This window comes from Enhydra lutris, unplaced genomic scaffold (genome assembly GCF_002288905.1).
Source record: "Enhydra lutris kenyoni isolate GAN:26980312 unplaced genomic scaffold, ASM228890v2 scaffoldscaffold16, whole genome shotgun sequence".
Classification (NCBI taxonomy): domain Eukaryota; kingdom Metazoa; phylum Chordata; class Mammalia; order Carnivora; family Mustelidae; genus Enhydra; species Enhydra lutris.
Window position 1 is genome coordinate 18,518,195 of NW_019154100.1, and position 27,683 is coordinate 18,545,877.

Sequence of the window (27,683 nt, forward strand, 5' to 3'; positions counted from 1 at the left end):
TTAAGATAATATATGCATATTTAATGTATAAATTTATATATATATATACATATGTATGTGTATATTTTTTTCATGGTTAGACATGTCTGTCTCAAGTAAAGGACATTCTAAGCCTACCTTATAAAGAATGCAATAGCTTAGCAGGGCTCGTTATGGAGTTCTTAGGTGTTAAAAATTATTTCCTTAACTTTTCATTAATGAGTTTATTTTTTATTCTGGTTCAATGTATTTAACAGAAGGATCTTATTACTCTAGATGTGTCATTCCTTCATCAATTATATTACCTTTCATTTTAGGTCCTTTGCATTACTGATATTTTAACTTCATTATGTATGAGAATAACATGGAAAGCCTATTAAAACTTAGCAGATTCTAGGGCATGTTCCTCTTATGCTGATTCTGTGTAGTTCCTATGTAGAACCAGGGAATCTGTATTTTTCGTATGCATCCTAGGTGAGTCTGAGGCACTGATTTAATTTGGCTTTGATTATGTCTGAATTACTTAAAATTTTTTTTCTTTGCCTTCAGAAAGACAAACCGAAATGTATAAAATTTTGGGAAGACTGTAAATGTGTTTGCTTAGGTTTCAGTGGATTGCATACCCTAAGTAGTTTCTTAGGTTGTTCAATACAGGTACAGAATTAGGTGGAAAGTGAGGGAAATAATCAGTAGAAAAGATCCCATAGTCTTCTCCAGACCTCCATGATCTAGGAAGGCAGTGTGGTAGTTTGTAAGGACAAAGACAATAAATTTTTCAAGATAATTCCTAAGACCTGAACATATACTAAATGGTGCAAACAAGGAGACTTGGAGCATGTTGACTGATGAGGATCTTTATGTGTAGTTAAAGCCTGTCTCCCACTATTAGGGAAACAGTATAGCGAAGTGAAGGGAAGCTCTAAGTGAATAACAGGATGCAAACAGGGGGTGTGTGAATTCCTGCGGAAAGAACAATATAAACGAGTAATCATACAATCTTGTTAGAAAGGAAACTCAAGTTTTACTGTAACAATAGATATTTTTCCAAGAAAATACATCTATTTACTACGAGTTTAAATAATCCAGGTTGGGTGGATCTTCTTAAACTCTGGAGCTGTGACCTTACTGCTCTGACAGTCTGAAAAGAGCACTTCTAGTTTAAGTACAATAATATCTATCCATTTCTAATTAGTCAAAACATTGTGAAATATAACTTTGAAGTACTAGAACAAGATTTAGGCATTTTTCAGTTATGGTAAAGTAAGAAGCAATTTCTTTGTAATTTGATATTGCACTTTATTCTAAACGGTGTGGGTGCTGAATTCACCAAAAAGAAAAAAAGGGAGAAAAAGATTTCTGTTCTCTAATAGTTCTAATAGTGTCTCAGCAACTGTGACAAATAGAGTATGGGAAACCCTTTAGAAATGTACCTATTCAATATTATTAATGCAATACTTAGGTAGCATTTTCAAGGGAAGTAAGAAGATCTGAAGTTTTGTTAGATACTGGTTTTGGTTTGAGCTGAAGAACTAATTGAGAAAATCTTTGGATGTTTAGTCCTTGAAAACTCTTGAACTCTGTATCTTCTAGATAATGAAGAGACTGGTCAGGGAATTATTTTTTACTTCATACTCTGTTTATGCTGCAGATGAGCTAATCATTATAAAATTTTTCATTTTTATACTATCATGCTGTGGTTTTTCTGGTGTACTTAAAAGTACTGCGCCTGTTTCACTAAATATAATGGAAACTCCTTGGGGATATTATGTGTACTGCTGTATCTTAAGCACTTAGAGCAATGTCTGACCCATGGTAGGCGGTCAGTAAATATTATCTCAGTTTCACTAACTTACATCTGAAAGACAATGTAAAATGCAAAAATTGAAATTCTAGATTATGTACTTAAAAATACAGGTCTGGAACTTACTGTAAGACGTTAATATTTTGCTCTTCCCAGATAATCTGTTAGTAGCCAATTATAGTTATTCATTCCATTAGTTATCTTCGTCTCTATTTATAAATAAACAGATGTGAGAAATATTTTGTGGAATTATAGCAGTAGAATTTTGTACATGGCCTCTGATTGGCTGGCTCATACAGTGAAATGTGTATAAGGATTTAAGGATGCAAATGTGAAAGCTACATACATCTTTTTAGGACAAATTAGTATCAACTGCTACTATTCTCAAATCAGTACTCCCCTTTGCATTCGTTAGCTATCTCTTTGCTCCTTTGCCTTCTCTTTACGGGTATTATCTTGTTCGTGGTTCACTGGTTGTTTTCTTCTTCGTCGGATGCTCCTTTTGTACCTCCCAGCAGTCTGGCAATCTTGGTACTTTTAAAATTTTTGTCAGCATAGATGGAATGTGCAAATAGACTCAGTGTTTTTTAAATAAATCACTCCTTTTGTAAATTTGATAGGTTAAAAATTCCAGAATAAGGTGATACTTTATTATTAGTTTCTGCACAGTGGACACATGTAGACATGTTTTAAGGATTAATAACCTCAATATATTAATAAGAAGAGAATAATTAAAATAGCAAAAGCTGTTTAAGTTCTATTCAGTTTCCACAGTAACATTGCTCTTCTATGTTACCTATGTTTTTCCCCAGAAGACTTCTCGACATTACGTATCTTTGAGGTTTCTCCGTAGAGTCTTTAGTGTTTTTTTAGAAAATAAATACCCCAAATCCAAAATTGATGTTTTCTGATGTGGGTAATTAAACATGGTAAAGGGCCATTTTTGCCTCTCAAGACGGATCAAGTCAGTGCAGACCTGAGGACAGTTAAATGACCAAATGGAGCTGTGATCTGACAAGTCAGTGTGGACTTAGGTCCTGGAAATACGGGCTGAAAGCCTAAAATCTTTAAAATTATTTTCAGACTTTTTCACCAAATTCTAGAATGTTAAGATTAAACCTTGCTTTGTTATAAAAAGAAAAGTGGAGCCTTAAAGTCACAAAACAGATTTTGTTTTTGGTTTTGGGTGTTTTTTTGTTTTGTTTTGTTTTTTTTTTTTGCACAAAATGAGTATTAAACTCAAATATCATGTTACCTCTGAGAGGGAAGATATCTAATAAGTTTAAATAACTTAATGACTATGATCAATAATAGTTTATTTGGGGAGACTAGGATTTGGGTGGTTACAGCCCAGCCTCTGAAATTGGTTGATATGAAGGGAAAGGCTTGTTTCCTCCCGTATTGTGTCTCTTAGTGCCAGGTCAAACAGCAGACATCGGGCTTGTTGACCAATCGGAATCAGTATGGTAATGTTTTATTCTTAGAAGGAACAGTTGCAGCACATAAAAAAATTTGGGTTAAATTTCATTATCACTTTTTAAAACATGCATCATTATGTAAGTGTTTGTGTTTAAATTATTTTACCTTTGGACATCCCCAAAATTAAAAACATGGGTATGGTTAATTCATATCTCTGCTGAGACCCAAGTATCTAATGAGGTAGAAAAGGCAGAAAAGTTTTCTTTTAGTGAGGCAATAGTAGGGATCAGTGGCATGTAATATTTGTTATTTTGGTAAAATATTCATAGTACATATCACACCACTAAAATTTGTTAACTGTGAGGTTTTTTGCTTCCTCCATTATATCTAAGTCACGGGTTATTCTTTGTGGCATCTTTAGAACTGAGGTCTATAAAGTTAATCTGTGGTAAGGAAACTTAGAAACAAGAAAGAGTTAATTTTGTCTAGGTTTTAGGAAGCCTGACGGAAGTGAGTTTGGGGATCTGAGTTTCTAATTCCCAGCTCCTGCCTTTATAGGGAACAGTTTCTGGTTAGTTTAAGAACTAGGTGACAGAGGAGAACGACATCCGATTCTTGAATCATTACACATACTTAAAACAATCATCATTTTATAAAGTGTAGTAATATTTACATATTGGAATGTTCTAAATTCACGAAGTCAAAAAATGCTCTGAGAGGGGACGATGACAACAGGTAATTTACATGATGTGATGAGCTCACATTTATTCAATCTCATTGTTTACCAGGGATCTTTGTTGACTTTATTTTAAATTTAAAAATTATCTGTGCTCTTTTCTTCATCTTCCTTTTTTTAGTTATTTAACAGTTCATTTCCAGTTAATTAGGTTTTCAAAAGAGAGCTGTTGTGTTTATTCATCTTCAGCTTGTGTGTTTCTCTGGATTTCAATCCTGTTTTGCTGTCTGTGTAACCCAGAACACTATCTTGAGAAACATACATGTGAAAAATGAGTTTGAACAAGCAGAGAAATGAATTATATAAAAAGCACTTGTGAAGTTGAAGCTTTTTAAAGTTTGGTGGTTTTATATGTATGCTTTTCATTCATGGGATTTGTATGCTACTTTTATCTGCATTGCTATACTTTAAAGTCACTGTATACCAAGTAGTTTACAAAAATTTTGGTAACAAAGTATTACAGCAAATGAGATTTCTTAATTCTAGAAATATCTGTGGTGGTTTGCCTAAAAGATGAGCACATTCAAAATCATCATATAGTATTAAGTTTCTTTTATCTCTGGTATTATCTACTTTTTTATAATTGAGCCTTTTTTCCCCCAGAATTCATATTCTAAAGCATGTAACTAATTATAACATTCATGATAGTTTCCATAACTAAAGCTATAAAATTTATAAATTCTTTTAAATTTTAATGCATGGCCTTTATTCTCAAATCTATGCAAATTGAAACATGGTTGAATAAAAAGAATAGTAGAATATTCTTATTGAGTCTAGTTGAAGTTGTGTTTAAATCCTGGCTCTTACATTTAATAATATGATCTTTTTGGATAAGGAATTTAATTTCTCTTTTCTTCATAATTTCTCTTTTCTTCAAATATTCTAACTTAGATTCATTAGGTTCTATGAACTTTTTAACATTTATTTTTAGAGAGAGCATGAGCAGGGGTGGAGGGGCAGAGGGAGTGAGAGAAAGAGAATCTCAAGTAGGCCATGTACTCAACACAGAGCTGGGATGCTGCGGGGTTGATTTCATGACCCTGAGATCATGACCTGAGCTGAAATCAAGAGTCAGATGCTAAGCCAACTGAGCCACTCAGGTGCCCCAGATTCTATGAATAAATTTAGTATTTTATGATATTTCATATAGGATATTTTCCTCACTGAGTATTCATTTGCTTTGACAAGTATTTCCAAAAAACAAGTAGTTAATTTGTTTGATTTTTTTTTTTATGTGGCTTTGTGATCTGGTTAGTAGAAATCTACAACATCTTCCTGTTACAGTGTTTTAGAAACTGTATTCACATAGAGCACAAAATTGATCACTTTAGAGCCTGTGATGAAATGCAGTTATGTTACCACTAATCATTTTATGTAGTAATCATGTTTATGTCTTATTTTTTTTTTAAAGATTTTATTTATTTATTTGACAGAGAGAAATCACAAGTAAGCAGAGAGGCAGGCAGAGAGAGAGGAGGAAGCAGGCTCCCCGCTGAGCAGAAAGCCCGATGTGGGGCTCGAACCCAGGACCTGGGATCATGACCTGAACCGAAGGCAGCGGTTCAACCCACTGAGCCACCCAGGCGCCCCTATGTCTTATTTTTAAATCATGCTCTTACACAGCTTTTCTACTTTTTGATCAACCATTTTAAATCAGTAACTGAAATTCATTTATTCATCAGTGGAGATTTAGATTTTGGAGTCATTGTAATATAGTGGGAATAATACTCTAAATTATGAAAGTGAGTAAAATATTCCAGAGGAGAGCAAATAGAATAACAGGAAAGATATCAGAGATGAGATGTTTTAAGTATGAACAGAGTTTGAGAAAAGCAAATCTGTGTGTATATAGAATATAAAACTGTGCTGAGGTGATAGTTTGCATAAAAATGCCTTCATTTGGTGTTTCAAGTTCTTAAATTAGGGGGTCAAAAGAAAATTGCACTTGAAAGTATAAACTAAAATGAAATTAAAGTCCATACAAAAAAATCATAATACTACAGGAGTAGTTATTATGGTCCTTGATTGTCCATAGAAGCCAGAAAACCATTTAGGTGTTTGCAGTGGGAGGTTGAGAAAGGAAACAAGCAGAGTCACAGCAAATCAATTTAGCCTAAAATTGTATTGGATTATTCTGGTTTCTTCTAGCCTCAAATTTTCTCATATTAGGTGGGGGTGCCTTTTATGGTCAGTTTTACAGATATTCTTTTGTCAGCTGGATTGTTGGTAGTGCCTGGTGTCATATGTCTTGGTCTATATGTTACGGAGGCAGCATTCCTTCTCTTTAACTTAGCATGGTGGAGGGAGATTGTCATAGAACAAAAGCACTAACAAGCAGGAGACGTGGAGGCTAATCCTGTAGCCTTAGAGATGACCTTTAACCTCACTGTTTCCCAGGGTCTTCATCTTATCAGCATGGACAGTAAGAATGTTTGTGTGCCCCATGCTTTAAGTTTGTGGTGGATTTATCCTAAAAAATGAGATGTGTGAAATCAATTTTATAATTAAAATTGTTATAGAAATGATAATTATTTCTTGTGGAATACTGATATTTTACTTGTTTTAATGGATAATTTTGTGGTCATTGTGGAATATGCTTAGAGGCCTTTCAGACCTGGTCGTCATATCATCTGACAATCTCTTGAATTAATTTTGTATTTTGATTTAGAGATGGAAATTTGCTAATAAACTTTTTAGCCTTTTAGCATAATATGTAATAACTTATTCCCCCATATTGTTTCCTTTTTCAGAAGGGGCGCACACTTAAATCTAGACAATTTATTCAGGGAGAGGTGACATGGCTTGCTTTGGTGAGGCTATAAACGCTGGGCAGAGTGCCTACTTGCTGTATTTGTATACATACAGAATTCTAATTCTTTGTGTCAGTCTTAAATTTTGTGCTTCTCTTTTGATCTTTGTAAAATTGGCATTGAGTTATTTCCTGAAGACATTCATATTAATAAGAGCACTCTTTAAATAGAGGAATGATAATTTTAGAAAATAATAAAGCAATGAGATCTGTAACATTTGTAAGTTATTTCCAAAACTGTGAGTTTCCAAGATCATGAATTTCTGAAGTGACTGATTCTTAAAATATGGCACCTGGTCCTCAGCATCACTTGGGAACTTCTTAGCAATGCAAACCATAAAATGCCGCCCTAAATCTCCTAAATCAGAAATTTTATTTATTTATATGTTTTTTATTTTATTGTGTTATGTTAGTCACCATACAGTACATCATTAGTTTTTGATGTAGTGTTCCATGATTCATTGTTTGTGTATAACACTCAGTGCTCCATGCAATACATGCCCTCCTTAATACCCACCCCTGGGCTAACCCATCCCCCTACCCCCGTCCCCTCTAAAACCCTCAGTTTGTTTCTTGGAGTCCACAAGTCCACAGTCTCTCATGGTTAGTCTCCCCCTTTGATTCCAACCCCCCCTTCATTTTTCCCTTCCTGCTCCCAATGTCCTCCATGCTATTCCTTATGTTCCACAAATAAATGAAACCATATGATAATTGTCTAGGTAAAGCAGCAATTTTAGAGTGAAGTGCAGTAATGTGTTTTAATAGCCATAGCCTTCCTGTTGATTCTAATGTCTGGAATTTTGAGAGTCACTGCTCTACTTGATTAAAGTCTGCTGCAGAATGCAGTTTGAATTCCACTCTTGTATATGTGGAAAGCTCAGTGCAACTCCTTCCCCACTGAAAAGGTAAACTAACTGCTCTTGTTGGTTCTGTTAATTCAGTGACCTAACACAGTTGCATGGAATTGTGTATAATGAAATGTGAAAGTGGGAAAATGTTAAACGTCTTTGGAAGTCGGTTTCCACTTAATTGAGAGCTGGAATAGGTCTAACTTTTAAGGACTTACTCAGCTTTAAGATGATGTTTTTTTGGATTTGCTAAAAAGATCATAAACTATGGTTTTGCAACCTATATTCAATCATAAAGATATAAACAAACATTTGCATTTTTTAAAGCCTGAATTTAGTTTCATTCTGCCTTGGTGATTAGAAATTTCTAGGTAGGAAAAAAAAAAAAAACACTCTAATATCATCAGAAACTATTGTGTAAACTGTGTAGACCTAATCTTTGTGTTTCAGAAAACTTAGGCTATAGTGTAGTCTTCTTTAGTTTCAGACTCTTCCTTCTTCCCCTCAAAAGAACACTATATTTACAAATAAATAAAAACTTTGTGTTGAAATGAAATATCTCTCTCTTACCCCAAAGCACATAGAAAAACCTCTCCTTAGGTACACTTAATGTATTATTTGTAAATACTAATTCATCCTGGACTAAGCTGGGACTGTTTTCTTTATTTTTGAGAAATATTGTATTACTTAACTCTTTCTAATTTATAGAGGTTTATGTGGTTGAACTTTATAGTGATAGCTTTGCTTTCCTTTATGCTTCTATCACTGAGGGAATGGAATTTAACTTTTTCTGCCAGAAGTAATAAAGGAGATGATAAATATTATTATAAAATAAATTTAATTTGTATCAACACAAAGAGATTTAAAAGTCTTATGCTTTTTCCTGGCACAAGATATTTACCATGTCATCTATCTGTTTAACTGAAAACTATAGTAACATTCAAAATACAGTTTACCACATGCCAGTATATTTCTCCCTTATGAATTTCTCTGTTGAACGATTCAGAGCATGTTTTTCAAAGAGGAAATAGTTGGCTTGTAGGGAGAAGTGGAAATCCAAGCTTAGATGTATAAGGAAGGAAAATGCCATATAGCAAATGGATATGGTTAAATACTTGTGGGAGAAAAACTTGAATCAGTCAGTAAAATGACCATTTGATAATGCTCTGATAATATTTATATTCTAGATTCCTTCATCAGTTAGATCAAATTCTTGTATAGTTGCTTCACTGATCTCTCAAAGAGGGGAAATAGTTGAAATATTTTAGTGCTTTATTATCTTAATATTCCACAGGCTGTCTAAAGTCAGATCTTCATATTTTGGAAGGTATAGTGTTCTTGCAGATGGGGAGGATTTTATCAAATGTCTGTTTGTTATAGCAAATGCTTCTCAAGTAGCAGAATTGGCTGTGACTTATTTTCAGATACTACGTTTTGTTCCTATCAAATGTGAATTTAATTCTAATGATGTAATGTTTAAAGTATCCTGTGCAATCTGATTATGCATATAATTTTTATAATAACTTAAAATTGTGAAGTACTTTCAAATCTATGTTGTATAGCCGTCATAGCAGTCCTAATAGATTCTCATTTTTAGTGTCTGCTTTTCTTTTTTTTTTTTTTTAATTATTTTTATTAACATATAATGTATTATTTGCCCGAGGGGTACAGGTCTGTGAATCATCAGGCTTACACATTTCACAGCATTCACCGTAGCACATACGCTCCCCAATGTCCATAACCCAACCACCCTATCCCTACCCCCTTACCCCCAGCAGCTCTCAGTTTGTTTCCTGAGATTAAGAGTCTCTTATGGTTTGTCTCCCTCCAGATCCCATCTTGTTTCATTTTTTCCTTCCCTACCCCCCACAATCCCCTACCCTGCCTCTCACATTCCTCATATCAGGGAGACCATAAGATAATTGTCTTTCTCTGATTGACTTATTTCGCTCAGCATAATACCCTCTAGTTCTATCCACGTCATTGCAAACAGCAAGATTTCATTTCTTTTATGGCTGCATAGTATTCCATTGCATATATATACCACATCTTCTTTATCCATTCATCTGTTGATGGACATCTAGATTCTTTCCATAGTTTAGCTATTGTGGACATTGCTGCTATAAACATTCAGGTGCACATGCCCCTTGGGATTACTATGTATGTATCTTTAGGGTAAATACCCAGTAGTGCAATTGCTGGGTCATAGGGTACCTGTATTTTCAACTTTTTGATGAACCTCCATGCTGTTTTCCAGAGTGGCTGCACCAGCTTGCATTCCCACCAACAGCGTAGGAGGGTTCCCCTTTCCACATCCTCACCAACGTCTGTCGTTTCTTGACTTGTTAACTTTAGCCATTCTGACTGGTGTGAGGTGGTATCTCATTGTGGTTTTGATTTGTATTTCCCTGATGCTGAGTGATGTTGAGCACTTTATCATGTGTCTGTTGGCCATCTGGAGGTCTTCTTTGCGGAACTGTCTGTTCATGTCTTCTGCCCATTTCTTGATTGGATTATTTGTTCTTTGGAGGTTGAGTTTGATACGTTCTTTATAGATTTTGGATACTAGCCCTTTATCTGCTATGTCATTTGCGAATATCTTCTCCCATTCTGCCGGTTGTCTTTTGGTTTTGTTGACTGTTTCCTTTGCTGGGCAAAAGCTTTTGATCTTGATGAAGTCCCAATAGTTCATTTTTGCCCTTGCTTCCCTTACCTATGGTGATGTTTCTAGGAAGAGGTTGCTATGGCTGAGGTCAAAGAAGTTGCTGCCTGTGTTCTCCTCAAGGATTTTGATGGATTCTTTCCTCACATTGAGGTCTTTCATCCATTTTGAGTCTATTTTTTGTGTATGGTATAAGGAAATGGCCCAGTTTCATTTTTCTGCATGTGGCTGTCCAATTTTCCCAACACCATTTGTTGAAGAGACTGTCTTATTTCCATTGGACATTCTTTCCTGCTTTGTCAAAGATTAGTTGACCATAGAGTTGAGGGTCTATTTCTGGGCTCTCTATTCTGTTCCATTGATCTATGTGTCTGTTTTTGTGCCAGTTTTAATGATTTACATACTGTTTTGATTATTTACAGCTTTGTAGTAGAGCTTGAAGTCTGGAATTGTGATGCCACCAACTTTGGTTTTCTTTTTCAACATTCCTCTAGTTATTTGGGGTTTTTCCTGGTTCCATATAATAAATTTTAGGATTATTTGTTCCATTTCTTTGAAAAAAAAATGGTATTTTGATAGGGATTGCATTAAATTGTGTGGATTGCTTTAGGTAGCATAGGCATTTTCACAATATTTGTTCTTCCAATCCATGAGCATGGAAATTGTTTCCATTTCTTTGTGTCTTCCTTACTTTCTTTCATGAGTACTTTATAGTCTTCTGAGTATAGGTTCTTTGCCTCTTTGGTTAGGTTTATTCCTAGGTATCTTATGGTTTTGGGTGCAGTTGTAAATGGGATTGACTCCTTAATTTCTCTTTCTTCTGTCTTGCTGTTGGTGTATAGAAATGCAACTGATTTCTGGGCTTTGATTTTATATCCTAGTGTCAGCTTTTCTTAAAGATTTGAGGGTATATCAACTCAGCATATAGCCCATTATCTCTATTCTGAGCTGTAAATTGTGGCTTCCAGGCATTACTTAGGTACTGTACATCTTATTTTAGCTCTAACAAGAATTTGGTATCATTGTCCTCACATTCAGATGAAGACACTAGAGGTCACAGGTGGTTGGCATAGGGAAGAGGTCCAGTAGTTGGTTAGTAACTGTGTGAACATGCAGGATCAGGCTACCTGAGTTTAATCTAGGCTCAGTTACTTCAAACTCTGTGTCCTGGAGACAGTTTCATAACCCAAGTCTCAGTTTCACTGAAAGGACAAAATAATACCAGTCTCATATGGTATTATTATAAAGATTAATAAGCTCTATTATATGGAAACTTGCTGGTATACAGTATGTGCCCAGTAAGTATCACATATTATTACTAAAGAAATTATTTAAAGTCACTTAGATGGTAGGAAGGATACTGGTGACAGTACCCCATGTCATCTTACTCTTCTTTTCCTTTCTAATCAAGGCAAGAAATGTATACATGAAAGTGGCTAGTATTAAGGTGGTTTTAACGATTTTTAAGAAGGTCAAGAAATAGAGGAAAACTTCAAGGAAGGGCAAATATTGCACAGTTTGGGTCAAGAGGCCCCAACATAAAATAAGATTACTTAAAAGTCACATTAGTGCATTTTTAAGATGAGAATGCAAAGGGAATTCATCTTTCCTGGACTCTTCTTTGCACAGTATTTACCTAAATCCTTTACTAATTATTAACCTTGAACATAAGAACAACAGAAGTATTTTTAGAAGAACTCCGTAGTGATCCTTCCTGAGTATGCACTTGTCACTTTTCCTACTTAACATATTAAATATTTAACCTCCCAACATTTACACATATAAGCACTGTTGTTTAAAAAGTTTGTTCCCTTTATTTTTTCATTCAAGTTCCCGTGATACTTTAATTAAATCCCATTGTGCTACTTAATGTTTCTGACTTTCTTTTCTAGTTCTTTATTTCCTAACTTATATTCCCAACTAAAGGCAGAGTCTGTCTGATGTCTTATTATGTTGGCCAATATCCCCAATACAAGGCCAGAAACAAATCATTAATTACTCTGAAATGAATGGTCTTAGTGGTCCTGTAACTCTAGTTGGAACTGACATCGATTCTATTAACTAAAAGTTAATTTTAAACGATTCCTAATAAGATAATTTCAACATTTTAAAGTTTGATACTAGTAACATCTACCCATTTTTACAATTACTTTGCTGCTGCTTTTTGCAATGTGAGGGTTTGGGTTTTGTTGTTTTCTTTTTAATGATAAATCTTACTGCTATTTGCTATAACTCTTAAATGTTGCCTCATACTGGAGCTTTTGGAAAAGTAACAGTGTAGTTAACCCTGACATTGTGAGGTTTTAATGGATTCAATGAAATTTGCCCATTAGAGAGCAAGCAGCAGCAGAACAGGAAGGGAGAAAAGCTCTTTTTCTCTTCTTTTCAGTGAGAAATATTAAGCATTTCCTTTGGTCTTGATTAACTGTTAGATCAATTTATGTACTTCAAACTATTTTTTTGGCCTAAGGAAATATGTTCTCTGGCCTTTTGAAATTGTTACATTCAGAGGCCAAACTTTTGGCCTCTTCTTTAAAAGCGGTGTGTTTCAGGTTCTGCAAAGGCAAGATTACAGTGTGACACATGCACTGATTTACCAGAAAATAGACTTCAGCATGAACATGTGTTATATCTGAGGCTTTGCTCAAACTGAGAGAAAATCTGGTTATTGGTAAATCTCGTTTTTCACCGAGCCAGATTATCTTTAGCACAATAAAAATCTAATGAAATAAGTCTTAAAAGGAATGTCAAAGTCCATTTCATTTAATGATTTCTCTTATTTAAATAGTGAAGGTTAAAAAATAGATAAGAAAACTGGAAATATATTGTAATTGTATTGAAAAAGTTATATTTTATAACAAGATAGTCTACAGGATCTGGGAAACACTGCTAATAATTAAAGTTACCATTTATTGAACTACTGCTGAACTGCTGTATGCCAGGAACTTCACATATATTCTCATTATTTTTCACAATAACCTGGCAAGATGGTTTTTTGCTGTTTGTTTTCAGTTACCAGTTCAAATATTGGGACATAGGCTCAGAGAGCCTACACATTTAGTAAGTTGCAGAACTAAGATTCGAACTTAATTCTGTCATTTACCAATATTAAATGAAATGATATTTGGGAGTGCTTAGGAAAATTCTAAGTAAGTACACAGTGGCTGTTATTACTCTTCAGAGATGTTGCCTCCTAGACTAGACACACACAAGCGGGTACACACATCCACACACATGTGCAATGAAGAAGAGAGATGGGAGGGGAGGAGAGAAAGCCTTACAACCTGCTACCTCCAGAGGCATCCCGCCATGACATCAGACTTTCCCTTACATACACAACCCACAAGCAGTTAGAAGATAATAATGAAGAATAAACCACTTTAGAAGATGGAATATATAGGAATAATCATAAAAATTAATGTTCAAATCTGTTTTGAGAACAACTTTAAAATACTCTGGTGGGACAAAAAACGCAGATTTGAACAGAAGGAAACACATACATGTTCTTGGATAGAATGATTCAAAATCATAAATATGTTAATTCTCCATGAGTTGCAGCCATCAAAGGAAATGAAATCTTTCCATTTGCAATGACATTGATGGAACTAGAGGGTATTATGTTAAGTGAAATAAGTCAATCGAAGACAAACAATTATCATATGATCTTGTTGTTACGTGAAATTTAAGAAACAAAACAGGATCATAGGGGAAGAGAGGAAAAAATAAAACAAGATAAAAGAGAAGGAGACAAACCATAAGAAATTTTTAATCATAGGAAACAAACTGAGGGTTGCTGGAGGGAAAGGGGTGACTGGGTGATGGACATTAGGAGGGGACGTGATGCAATGAGCACTGGATATTATACAAGACTGATGAATCACAGACCTGTAACCCTGACACCAGTAATTATATAAATAAATAAATATAAAAACAAACAAACAAAAACAAAATAAATCCACCTTTAAAAAAAAAGTGATACCAACACTTTGGAAAAAAAATTCTCCATGAGTTGATTTATAAATTTAACAAGCTTCTTGTAACAATACTAACTGCTTTGTACTTTAAGCTAGACAGGAAGAGTCTAAACTTAAAGGAAATATAATTCATAATAAGGCTGATGGTTGATTCTTTCTCCTCACCACTACAAGTTCACTGTTTAGATCTATATATAGATACTTAAATCTTTTTTACAGTTTATGTTCTGAGGAACCTTTTTCTCATAAGTAAAGGAATAGGAGCGGGAAGAGGTTTTTTTTTTTGATATTTACATTTTATTAGTGTTATTATTTGACATAATTATATACAAAAAATTAGCAATGTTAATTAATGCTGCACTAATGCAATCATAATTACTTCCATTTATTCTAGAACATAGTGAATTTATAAATTTATTTATTTGGAATTTGAGTGACTTATTGGATTCACATTTTTTTAAATTTTTTTTTCAGTGTTCCAAAATTCATTGTTTATGCACCACACCCAGTGCTCCATGCAATACGTACCCTCCTTAATACCCACCACCAGGCTCACCTAACCCCCACCCCCTCCCCTCCAAAACCCTCAGTTTGTTTCTCAGAATCCACAGTCTCTCATGGTTTGTCTCCCCCTCCAACTTCCCCCAACTCACTTCTCTTCATCTCCCAAAGTCCTCTGTGTTATTCCTTATGCTCTTTCAGAAAGTGGTTGATTTTCTGTTTCTAGAATTGCTATTCTTCTTCTTTTTGATCTCCGGTTGGATTTGTAGGTGTTTGCAATCTTTAGATAAGCTATCTAGCTGATCTCCTGCTACCTGATGTAGTCTCAGCCTGCTACTTCTTCGCCATCTTGACTCCTCCCTGGGAAGAGTTTTTATAGTGTCACCATGTAGTTCTTTAAAATTCTTAAGTTATATGCCAGAAATCATAATGAACTCATCACCAATGATTTTTAATAAATTATTTTATTATTTTTTATAAATTAATTATTTGTAATTAATTATTTTTAGCAATCTGTCCACTGATTTGGAAACCACTCATTGACAAAGGATTATTTACTTAGTACTAATGGGCAACAATATTTTAGATTGTGTCTTCGTGAGGTATATAGAGATTTTCCATGATAGTCCTTTGAAATCAGTTATTTGGGTAACTACTTACTATTATCATTGCTTTTCCCTTTTCTCCATAGTTGCATTACAGTCCTCCCCAGCTGACAGAAATGAAGTCCAGGAAAACTGCCGAACGAAATTCAGAGAAGGCCTGCATTTGCGAGAAGGAGAATTCTTACTACAGGTAAATTTTGGTAAATAGAGTTTCTCATAATAAAGACATGGTAAATGAAAGATTAATGAATCAGTTTTTTAGTTACTCCAGTTTATTTAGAACTCACCCAGTGTTTCATGTAACTTTTATCCTAACTGCAATAGTGGTGTAATGCTAGTATATGAAAAAATGTAATTGTATCAAATAGATTAAAAGTCTACTTAGCAATTTCCCTGTTGTATTTCTTTAACTAGCAAGACCTCCTAGATTATTTTAAAGGTTCTCATTTAAGACATTGAATTTATATATGCTTTTTCAGGAATAAAGCTTTATTAAAAGAGTTAATTGTATTTAATAGTTCAAAATTGTTCTTAACCTGAATTTTATTTTTCAATGCATTTTGTAACTATATTGTCTCTTAGCTATGGGGTCTGTCTTATCAACATGCTAAAGATTTTCTCAATAACTAGAAGCCCTAATTTTTGCTTTAGAACTCAGAGAATATTTTAATTTTTTTAATTTTTAAAAATATATTTTAATTTTTTATGCTCTATTTCTTGAAACTAATATGATGCTTGATTCTGAACTAAAATTCTCAGGTATTTACTTTGTTGGAAAAAAAGATAGAATGGAGATATGTGCTGTGATATATGCTATTACTCTTATGTGATCATTTTTGGTTCCACCCAGTGAATGGAGTGAAGAACCTAATTTGCCATTGTGACAAAAGTAACCACAACTTTTAGTAACTCCATTGATGCATTCTGAAAATGCTTATGTGTAACCAACAATTTGTAACATTTTTTTATTATTTTTGTAATCGTGAAAATTAACTCTTGTCCTCATTAGGTTAAACAAATTAAATATATTCAAGCATGAGTCTTCTTTCTATCCCTGGCTGAGGATTTTTAAGCATATAATAGGTCGAAACATAAAGACTCTTATTCAGGTCATAGGAAAACATTTTTATAATAGCTGCTTTATGTGATTAAACACACACCTTGGGTTATAAAGTAATAAGGAAGTCCTTTATTTCAAGTGAAAATAAACAAATATGGAATGCTAAACATTTGGTATAAAGCTGTTTAAATTATGGGCCAATGATTTTTTTCCCTCCTAGAATATTTAGGCAAATTATAAACATATTCTATGTCAAGGACAGAGAATAAAAATATGCTAATGCAGGACTAGTGTCTTTTTTAATTATCTAAAAATTGGAAACATCTAGGTATTTAAAATAAATACATCTGTTATGAATTATATTGGTTATCACTTGTAAATTGGTTTCCAATAGGAAGCATCGCATATTATGTGATTTGCTAGGACCATGCTTGGCTGGATCTCTTCTGGAAGAGATGATCAGAAACACTGTAGACATATGAAAATGGCATATTTCATTACATGCAGTTGCCATAATGGCATCTAACTTCATACTTTCAACACACGATTATCAACTGAGTATCCCCGATACTTAGAGAATGTTTCCAGAGATACAGTATACCACTTGCATTAAACTTTAAATGACAAATCATTTCCTTTAGTTTTAACAGAGGTACATGAAGAAAATGTTAGAGTTTTATTAAGAACTTAAAATACTTTCAAGCTTAGCTTAAATTTATTGCTATTATATAAAGAATAAAAATGAAAATAAAAAGATTTTTGTATCTTTTCGTTATCCACTATTTATTTTAGTCATTTTCATTTATTTAACCATGTTCTGCCCAGTGCTGTTTACTGCTGTGCCTAACAGAATCCACAGCTTCGTTTTTGAGTTAACAGCAGTTGAAACTGTAAATAACACTATCAGTTGCAGTTTATTTCTCTTATATTAAATAGTAAGTGAGCCTCATCATGACGTTCAGCTAAGTAGGGCACATCTTTTTGACTAAGACTAAAGAATGATAATCTCTTTAATATGTAATGACCATATTCTTTCTGTTCATTTACTAATAATTCAATATAAGTAATAACCTTGTTCCATATGGTGTTTAAGATCATTTGAGATATACATAAAATTGGTGTATGTATATTCTTTTTAAAGGCTTTTTGGTTAATTTCTGACAATTAACATTTGTCTAAAAGTGTGCAATATTGTACCTTAAATTATCTTTGTGCTTTCTAGCATGATGAGCTTATAGGAAAGTACTAAATTCATTTGACTATTTGAACAAGAATCACACTTCACAAAATAAAATGCAGGGACGCCTGGGTGGCTCAGTCGTTAGGCATCTGCCTTCAGCTCAGGTCATGATCCCAGGGCCCTGAGATCGAGGCCCGCATCGGGCTCCCTGCTTTGTGGGAGGCCTGCTTCTCCCTCTCCCACTCCCACTGCTTGTGTTCCCTGTCCTGCTCTCTCTCTAATAGATAAATAAAATTTAATAATAAAATAAAATGCATACAATCAGTGGCTACTCTTCTCTACAAAGAACATATTTTCAGAAGGAAAAAATACAAAAATGGGTGTAACTGTTACTGCCAACTGAAATTTAAGACAATTTCATTGTGAAGGTGTTAATTATTAAACACTTGAGTTTCCGGTGGGTGCCACGACCATTCATCCTGGGGGGACTCACCAAGTACTACATTTATAACTGCTGAAAATCCAAGGCGGAGGAAGAAGAAACCAATTTTTTATTGAAGTTACTGTGATTGAGCATGAAGTTGAGCTGTAAGCTTTTCCTTATCTAAATCAAAAGGTATGAATAGATTCCTCTCATTCCACAGTAGATGGGTATGTCTGTGTTTATGAGATGTAATCATTTTAACCATTTCGAAGAGAAGAGTTTCCAGCAGTAAAAATAATAGCCTTAACTGAAGTCAGTATCTATGAGTGGCAACATTGTTATTTAGTCACATCACTAATTTTACAGTTTTTTTCCTTGTAGGCTCTGAATGGCTTTGTGCTGGTTGTAACCACAGATGCTTTGGTCTTCTATGCTTCTTCTACCATACAAGATTACTTAGGGTTTCAGCAGGTAAGCATCTTTTTCTCAAGCCATGTGAAAAAATTTTTTTCCAGAACATTAACTCTCCTTTTTATGTATCATATGTTTTACAGATATAAATGATAATTTGTTTATATAAAATATCAATTAAAATATGCTGTAGAATAAAATTATATATTTGTAGCTGATAATTTTTATATTATTAATAATTTTCTTAAATATTTATGAGATTCATGGATATTGTGTTTCATATATATAAGAAACTTTCATGTTAGGGGCAGATAGGCTCTGGATGGGCAGGGCAGGGGGAAGGCTGGCAGACAAGAGAATATTTGCTGTCACACTGGTTACAGATACCAGAGGGCATGTGGCCTCAATGAAATGAGTGAGGTCATATGTAAAGGTGCAGGTAAAAATATTGTGGCTCATACCTTTCATTCTGACTTAAGCTGATTAGGGAAGCTTTCCTGAAGGAAGTGGTATTTAAGCTAACCAATTGAAAGCATAAGATTCAGATGGGTAGACAGTTGTAACAGGAACAACAGGAAAGAAAGGATATAAGTACTGTAAACAGTAGACTGGAAAACTTGAAGAGATGAACGTGTTTGGTTTGTTTAATGTTACTGAATAAATGGTGCATATATGGAGTGGTAAGGTATGTGTCGTATTTAAAGGACAAGAACATCTAATCTGAGAACAGTTTTTGTAAGTACACCTGAGTGCTAGCTATTCTTACATATCAGTTATTTTTTAAATTCTAATGTGTGTAAGACTCACTTGAAGAACTTCATATAAAACTCTAAAATCTTTGGGCCTCACTTCGAGATATTCTGATTTGGTACGTCGGAGTGGGGCCTATGATTTTGTATTTCTGACAAGCTCACAGGCCATGCCAAAGCTGCTGGTTTAAATAGCAGTGTCTACTATGATATATAGTCTGATGTTTATAAACTATGTGATATACACAGTAGAAACCTCCAAGAGTTTTTGTTAAGGGAATGTGTGTGCTGCAGTCTGTGTTTTAGATGAGGACTCTGGCAATTGGGTAATGGGTGGCATCGAGATGGTTTAATGCTAGATTAAGTTCACAGGGAGGTTTGAGTCTAGATGGCTAAACTAGGTAGATAGTGGAACCTGGCCTGCTACAAAGCCTGACTTGCTGAGAGGCAAGAGGTGGAGGAGGGTTTCTGAGCTTGTCAAGACATAATCCATCACTCTTCTGGAGTCTACCAGAAATAAAAATTTAATACAAAGAAAATCATTAGAGGACAGTTAAAGAAATACATAATACTTCTAAGCTTCAGAGAAGTTTAAGATGACTGGATTTTCAGACAAAGTTTTGTGAAAGAAATAGGATTTAGAAGAAGTTAAAAATAGAGCTGCCCTACAACCCAGCAATTGCACTACTGGGTATTTACCCCAAAGATACAAATGTAGTGTCCGAAGGGCCACATGCACCCCAATGTTTATAGCAGCAATGTCCACAGTAGCCACATGGTGGAAAGAGCCCAGATGTCCATTGACAGATGAATGGATAAAGAAGATGTGGTATATATATATACGAAGGAATAGTACTCAGCCATCAGAAAGGATGAATACTTAGATTGACATTGACGTGGTTGGAACTGGAGCATAACATGCTGTGGGAAATAAGTCAATCAGAGAAAGACAATTTATCATATGTTTTACTCATACATGGAACATAAGAAACAGTGCAAAGGATCATAAGGGAATGGAGGAAAAACTGAATGGGAAGTCATCAGAGAGGGAGACAAACCATGAGAAACTCTCTTAATCATAGGAAACAAACAGGGTTGCTGGAGGGGTGGTGGGTAGGGGGATGGGGTAACTGGATGATGAACATTAAGGAGGGCACGTGATGAGCACTGGGCATTGTATGCATGTGATGAATTATTGAACTCTACATCTGAAACTAATGATGTACTATATGCTACCTAATTGAATTTAAATTTTAAAAATAGGTATTTTTAAAATATATAATATATATAATATATATATTTAATATATGTTATATAATATATATTATATATAATATATATATTATTTATAAATATATTATTTATATATAAAATATATATATTTTATCAATAAATGGATAAAAAATGAGAAGTTAATGTGTTGCAAGTAAGGAATAAGGAGGTGACCTACTTGACTGAAAAGCATTCAGGTAGGGAAGTGATAGCAGATAACTTTTGGCTGACCAGTCACAGTGCTCCCCTCTCTCTGGCTGTTCCCATCAGGATGTCTGGAGAGCTTTGTGACCATTTGATGTGCGTTCCTCACCATTGACAAGCACCCAATAATCTAGCTACATTTTGAAATTAATTTAGTAAGCTACATTGTTTTAATCAGTACTTTAAAAAAGTTTCCTGGTATCTTTTTCTTTAGTCTGATGTCATACATCAGAGCGTATATGAACTTATTCACACTGAAGACCGAGGTGAGTTTCAACGTCAGCTACACTGGACATTAAACCCTTCACCGTGTACGGACTCTGGACAAAGAATTGATGGTAAGAATGCAAAGGAAAGTGCGGTGATTTTAAAAGATTTATTTTTTCTAGAGACGGCGTGCCAGTTGGGGGAGAGGCAGAGGGGGAGAGAGAGAGAGTAGACTCCCTGCTGAGCATAGAGCTGGACACAGGGCTTGATCTCACACCCTGAGACCACAACCTGAGCTGATATCAAGAGCCGGACACTTAACGGGACTGAGTCATGCAGGCACCCCTCTCAGTAGTATATTTTATAAAAATCACTTATACTATTGAGGGAGATTGGAAGAAATGTATAAGGTTGATACTCAAGTATGTATAAATTGTTCTGTCTGTAAAATGGACCAAATACAAAAGCAAACTAGAATGTGCAAGTATACAAAAACTTTTCTCAGTGCAATGCTTTTACTTTAATTTTTTATTGAAGTATAACTACCATACATACAATGCTTTTAGAAGTCTCTGAAAGCCTTAAGATGAAAGGCATTGGAAAATATGGATATTGTTGACAATAGAAATAAAAACAAAACTGAATAAAGTTCTGTGCAGTAAAAGTGATACTGTGTACATTTTGGTTTCTTTTCATTGGCTACTCTTCTGAAAATTTGTGATTATTCATTTTTGTATTCAGAATAGAATCCAGTTTAGAAATTAACACAGATTTCAGCTATCCAAACACTTGATTATACAGCAAAATGACATGTAAATTTATGTTGTTATTATTTCTACAGAGGCTAATGGCCTGCCACAAACAGTAGGCTGTTATACCCCAGACCAGCTTCCTCCAGAAAACTCTTCCTTTATGGAAAGGAGCTTTGTGTGCCGACTAAGATGTCTGCTGGACAATTCATCTGGTTTTCTGGTAAGATACAAAATCTTATGATACTGGCAATTACTATTAAGTTTCTGAAAGCAAAAAAGGAAACCGAAACCATTTTCTTTGGTTAGATTTGAGTTTGGTTTTTTCAAACTCCTTTATAAAATAATTTCATGATGGAAAGCAACTTAGATTACTTTTTTCAGATTTCTAGTGTCTTCCATATCTCAAAATCTCAATCTTTGGGGATGTAGTAACAAAGACTAAGTGAAATAATGTAGAACCTTGTATTTTGCCTATTTTTAAGACTTTTTATTGTATAAGACTGAGAAGTTTGTAGCCCTGTTTAGCAGCAGGTGCTTACTCTCTTTGGATTTAGCCCTTGCCAGACAGAAGAATCACCATGGCCTTCTCTACACAGCTGCAGTAACTGGCATCTAGAAAAATGGTTGTATATTCGTGGTTGCGGGATCGCCATACGGTGTGAGCTGCCGGCGTGCAGCCTGAACCGCATCATCAGGGAGCCGCTGCAGCGGGATACTGGCAGTGGTAGTGGTCTTTGTCTTTAAGACAGTGCTCTCCACTGGGTACAGGAAAAGACAACAGCAAGTGTGATGCATATTACTTTTGTGAATTATCAGGAATTTGAGATCTATAGTAAAATCTTAAACATTAGCAAAAAGTGATTTTGGTGATGTGTTTATTTCTGAAGGTAATTTGGCTGACCCAAAGGTACAGTTGTGCTTGGAGATAGTTTTCTTAGATCAGTTAACAGATTCTTCTCAGATGGAATTTGTAGCATCGGGTCTTGTCTTCTTTGTGTTGCTATCGTATACTGAGGTCAGAATCATTCCTTAGCCTGGTTAATACATTTTTAAACAACTAAACGGATCATGTTCCCATTTAAATTATTTTTGTTTCCTCTGTCTTCTAAAAGTGCCCTTTACTGTCAATAGAGTTCTGGATTCTTGGCGTGATTTTTTGTTATTCATTGTAGTGTTTTAATAAAATTACATTTTTATCTCTACATAAAAGTTTACCATGTGTTATGAAATAGACAGTGAGCTCTGGACTATAGCTTATCTGACTTTGAAAATTAATGTGTACTTGATGACTTTATCACCATTCATTCATTGAGGAACAACGTACTGAATGCCAAGTGTGCGGGGACTATGTTAAGTGTAAAGGGCAGGGCAGTTGTGAGCTCGGAAAATGACAGGTGATTTTGTTGTGGCAGTTCCCTTGTCGACCCTTTTAGGATAGTGTTCGGACTACCTTTGGGGATAGTTGTAATGGGCTTCGTGTGGAGAAAGTAATTTATGACAGCATTAGTCAACCTCAGGAACTTCTACGGAATCACCAAGAATACTGGAAATGGCCATGATTGGGCCTTTTGAAATGAACAGTTTTTTGTTTTTTTTTTTTAAGATTTTATTTATTTATTTGACAGACAGAGATCACAAGTAGGCAGAGAGGCAGGCAGAGAAAGAGGAGGAAGAAGGCTCCCTGCGGAGCAGAGAGCCCTATGCGGGGCTCGATCCCAAGACCCTGGGATCATGACCTGAGCTGAAGGCAGAGGCTTTAACCCACTGAGCCACCCAGGCACCCCGAAATGAACAGTTTTAAAGTGTTCATTGTAATGAACTGGTTTTGGTTTTTTAAGGCAATGAATTTCCAAGGGAGGTTAAAGTATCTTCATGGACAGAACAAGAAAGGGAAAGACGGATCGCTACTTCCCCCGCAGCTGGCTTTGTTCACAGTAGCGACTCCCCTTCAGCCGCCGTCCATCCTTGAGATCCGGACCAAAAATTTCATCTTTAGAACCAAACACAAACTAGACTTTACGCCTACTGCTTGTGATGCCAAGTAAGTAGAACTCTTGCAGTTTCATTTCACTAAATGTGTATTTTGTTGCAGTTAATCTCTCTTAGCATGTACGACATAGAGTGTAGCTTATAATGTTTGTTTGTTATTATGTGAGCTGTTCCTTCTGTTCCTTCTTACTCTCTCAGTATAGGCTTTTAAAGTAATTTCATCAGGTATATTTTTATATATATTATGTATATATAATATATATTATTTTATATGTCAGTATAATTTTTTACAATACTTGTCACAATTTCTGTACATAGAGATGATTTGCTTATATTGGTAAGATTCAGTATCCTCATGACTTTTATTGTTGGTTTGTTTTACATTTTTAAAACATACAAACTTTATTTGATTTTTAGCCCTAGAAGTTTAGTAACTTCCAGAAAACTATGAAGTGGACTGTGATAGTAGCCTTCGTATCATATCAAAAATGTATCATTGTTTTTCTTCTAATACGGGATTGCAGACAAGTTTTAAAAATTTTGCCCCTCAAAATGGAGTATAAGCATTGTCCATTTTTGTTAAAGATTTTGTTTTATCTACGTAATCTGTTCTGTTAGATTCATCTTTGACTGTGCTAATTTTCATTTTCTTTATTCAGAAGAAAATCATCTAAAACTGAAATTAGCAGCCATAAACAGAAGAAAGTAGTTACATGAATGAGATTGACTGCTTATACCTGCTAATGTAAAATTCTGAATGTCAAGGGAAACATAGTGCAGAAAATTGCATATAACCAATTTCTTCTATTTTTTTAAACAGAGGAAAACTTGTTTTAGGCTATACTGAAGCAGAGTTGTGCATGAGAGGATCAGGATACCAGTTTATTCATGCCGCTGATATGCTTTATTGCGCTGAGTACCATATACGGAGTAAGTTGTATTTCCTTACAAACATGCCTGAAGACTGGCATACGTTCTTGTATATACTTCAGAGTATTACATACAGTGTTTCAGGCAACGATTTGAATAAACTTATACTCAGTGTCATACCATTATGATTAATCTAAATTACACTTGTTATTAACTGCTGTACACCTGCCACACAAGAATATATAGTAGCTTAACTACTATGAAAATGACCTTTTTATCCAATGTTTTTCTCCATTTTAATAGTATTTTAATGGTATCACTAATTTATAAATCTGCTAGTATATGTTAATATTTTATTACACAATTTTAAGGCATCAATGACAGAAATGTTCCCTTTTTAAAATGAAAATAATTTTTATCTTTTTATTTTCCCCAAACTGGATACTCTCTCTCTAGTTTCATGTGTTAGCAGAATTTTCTGAACTAATCATCCCTTTAACCTACTGAATAATAAATTTAGTCTGAAACAGAAAAAAACAGTTCTGAAGAACTGCTTCCATGCATTTTAATATGTTGTGTTTAAAAGTTGTCAAGACATTTATCATCTTTGGTGTTAAATGAAATATATTCAAAAATATATTAGGCTTTGCTTCAGAGATTTTCTTTAATATGTTGATTTTGGTTTTGATAATTTTTGTATTTGATTTTAGTGATTAAGACTGGAGAGAGTGGCATGATAGTATTCAGGCTTCTTACCAAAGATAATCGATGGACCTGGGTTCAGTCTAATGCACGCTTAGTGTATAAAAATGGAAGACCAGATTATATCATTGCAACTCAGAGACCTCTAACGTAAGTATGCAGACAGAATGTTTCACATCTTCATTTTATTTTTAATAACACTTTGGTTTATAAATCCTCTTACATGTAAACTTCCAAATAAATTCTATGAGAATTTTCTAGCAAGTAAAAACTGAAAAGATAATCTGTATAGAAAGAAGGCATAATGAAGGACATTGACAAGATAGAATTGACAAACGTTACTGAACAACTAAATATATGGAATTATAGAAATAAACAATGAAAACTTTAGGGTTTTACTCTATGAAAGAATGAAGAAAAGCTAGTGCTAAGTGAGAAATAAAGAATGCTGTGTCTGCTATATGCTTTCTAAGCAAACAGTAGTTTCTAAGTTTCTTATTCTGTAAATGAGTGTTTTGTCAAATACCATACTGCAAATATTTTCTCCACTCTAGAGAGCTGATGTTTGTATTTGCCTTGAGGTAAGTATCAACATTGATAAATTTTTTGAAAAGGCCATCTTTTCCCTGCTATACTGTATTTTAATTAGGGGATTCTGTCTGTGGTTCTGTTTCAGGGTTCCAGGACTCTAGTTGTCTTTTTTCACACCAACAGCACATGGTTTTCATTGCTCTGTCTTTATAGTAAATCTTGATCTCTCAGTGTATGCTCTCCATCATGTTTGTTGAGGATTTTTTATTGTTCTCCTTCAAGATTGTCCTCTCTGTTCTTTATCCTTTTTATTTCCATATATATTTTAGAAATCAGTTGTCACTTTTCACCAGAGTACCTGTTGCAATTTTGAATGGAATTACATTGAAACTATAGCTTATTTTGGGAGAGTTAACAGCTTTCTAATATTTTTCCAACCTGTGAAGATGGTGAATGTATGTATGTATATAGACATATGGGCACATGAGTATGTACCTATCTTTATTTCAATAATGGGTTGTATTTTTCCTACCCGAGTCTTACATATTTTTCTTAATTTTACTTCTAGATATTTGGTCTCTTGTGATAGTATTCTAAATGCTCTATGTGTATAACAATTCCTAATTGTTGATTTTTTAAAATATTGGCTTGTATTCAGTGACATTTGTAAAATCCACTTTTTCTCCTAATTTGTCTGGATTATTCCAGATTTTCTAACACATACTATGTATGTAATTTTTTTCTTTTTAATCTTCAGACATTCGTTATTTCTTAAAATTCCTTTATTGCACTGGTTAGGCCTTTAGTAAAATGTAAAAGAAATAATGATACCAGGTTTCATTTTTGTCTTCTTCCAAGCCTAAGAGAGAAACCCTTTAATATTTTACTGTTGAGGATGATGTGTGTGGCAATGTTTTCTTTTGCTATTTATACATACATATATTTTTTTAATTTAAAAGTTTTCCTTCTCTCAAGTTTACTAAATATTATCATCATGAAAGGGTATTGAATTTTGTCAAATACTTCCTCTGGATTCATTGTCATGATGATGATTTTTCTCTTTTGTACTCTGTTTTCTTTTTACTTAAGACCTATAGTGATTAGGAAACATTTCCTGATACTAGAAATTTGTGCTTTATCTCTTAATATTGCTAGAAGGCCATTGTTTTTAGTCTTCTCAAGGATCCAAATTTGTTGATTTTTCCTATTTTATGTTTGTTTTCTACTTCATTTAGGTCATCTTCTCATTTCCTTCCTTCTCTCTTTGGGTATAATTTGCTATTTTTCCAACCTTTTCTTTAAGGTATTGATTTCCCTTTAAGTACAACTTCAACTATAGTCTTAATGTTTTGATAGGTCTTGTTTTTTCTATTCGTGATTTGTTTAGAAATATAAAGTGGTATGTACTTTATACATTGGGGATTTTCTAGTCTTTTTGTTACTGAATTTTAGGCCAATTTCACTGAAGTTAGACAACATTCTCTGATCTAATTTCCTTGAAATCTGTGGTAGCTTTTTTTTTTTAAACATATATTTTTATCCTCAGGGGTACAGGTCTGTGAATCGCCAGGTTTACACACTTCACAGCACTCACCATAACACATACCCTCCCCAATGTCCATAACCCCACCTCCCCAACCCCCCTCCCCTCATCAACCCTCAGTTTGTTTTGTGAGATTAAGAGTCACTTATGGTTTGTCTCCCTCCCAATCCCATCTTGTTTCATTTACTCTTCTCCTACCCCCTTAACCCCCCATGTTGCATCTCCTCTCCCTCATATCAGGAAGATCATATGATAGTTGTCTTTCTCCAATTGACTTATTTCGCTAAGCATGATACGCTCTAGTTCCATCTACGTTGTCGCAAATGGCACGATTTCATTTCTTTTGATGGCTGCATAGTATTCCATTGTGTATATATACCACATCTTCTTTATTCATTCGTCTGTTGATGGACATCTAGGTTCTTCCCATAGTTTGGCTATTGTAGACATTGCTG

General features: G+C 34.4%; 1 protein-coding gene across 1 annotated transcript in view; it reads left to right on the plus strand.

The window, feature by feature from the left end:
• The window catches only part of LOC111147275 (aryl hydrocarbon receptor), a 56,266-nt gene that overhangs the window by 14,300 nt on the left and 14,283 nt on the right, over window positions 1–27,683 (plus strand). Inside the window, exons 3-9 of the mRNA XM_022503219.1 lie at window positions 15,421–15,524; window positions 18,380–18,469; window positions 20,849–20,972; window positions 21,683–21,813; window positions 23,432–23,634; window positions 24,403–24,512; window positions 25,163–25,304. Coding sequence (XP_022358927.1) covers window positions 15,421–15,524; window positions 18,380–18,469; window positions 20,849–20,972; window positions 21,683–21,813; window positions 23,432–23,634; window positions 24,403–24,512; window positions 25,163–25,304 — 904 coding nt within the window. The remainder of the gene's footprint in view (window positions 1–15,420; window positions 15,525–18,379; window positions 18,470–20,848; window positions 20,973–21,682; window positions 21,814–23,431; window positions 23,635–24,402; window positions 24,513–25,162; window positions 25,305–27,683) is intronic.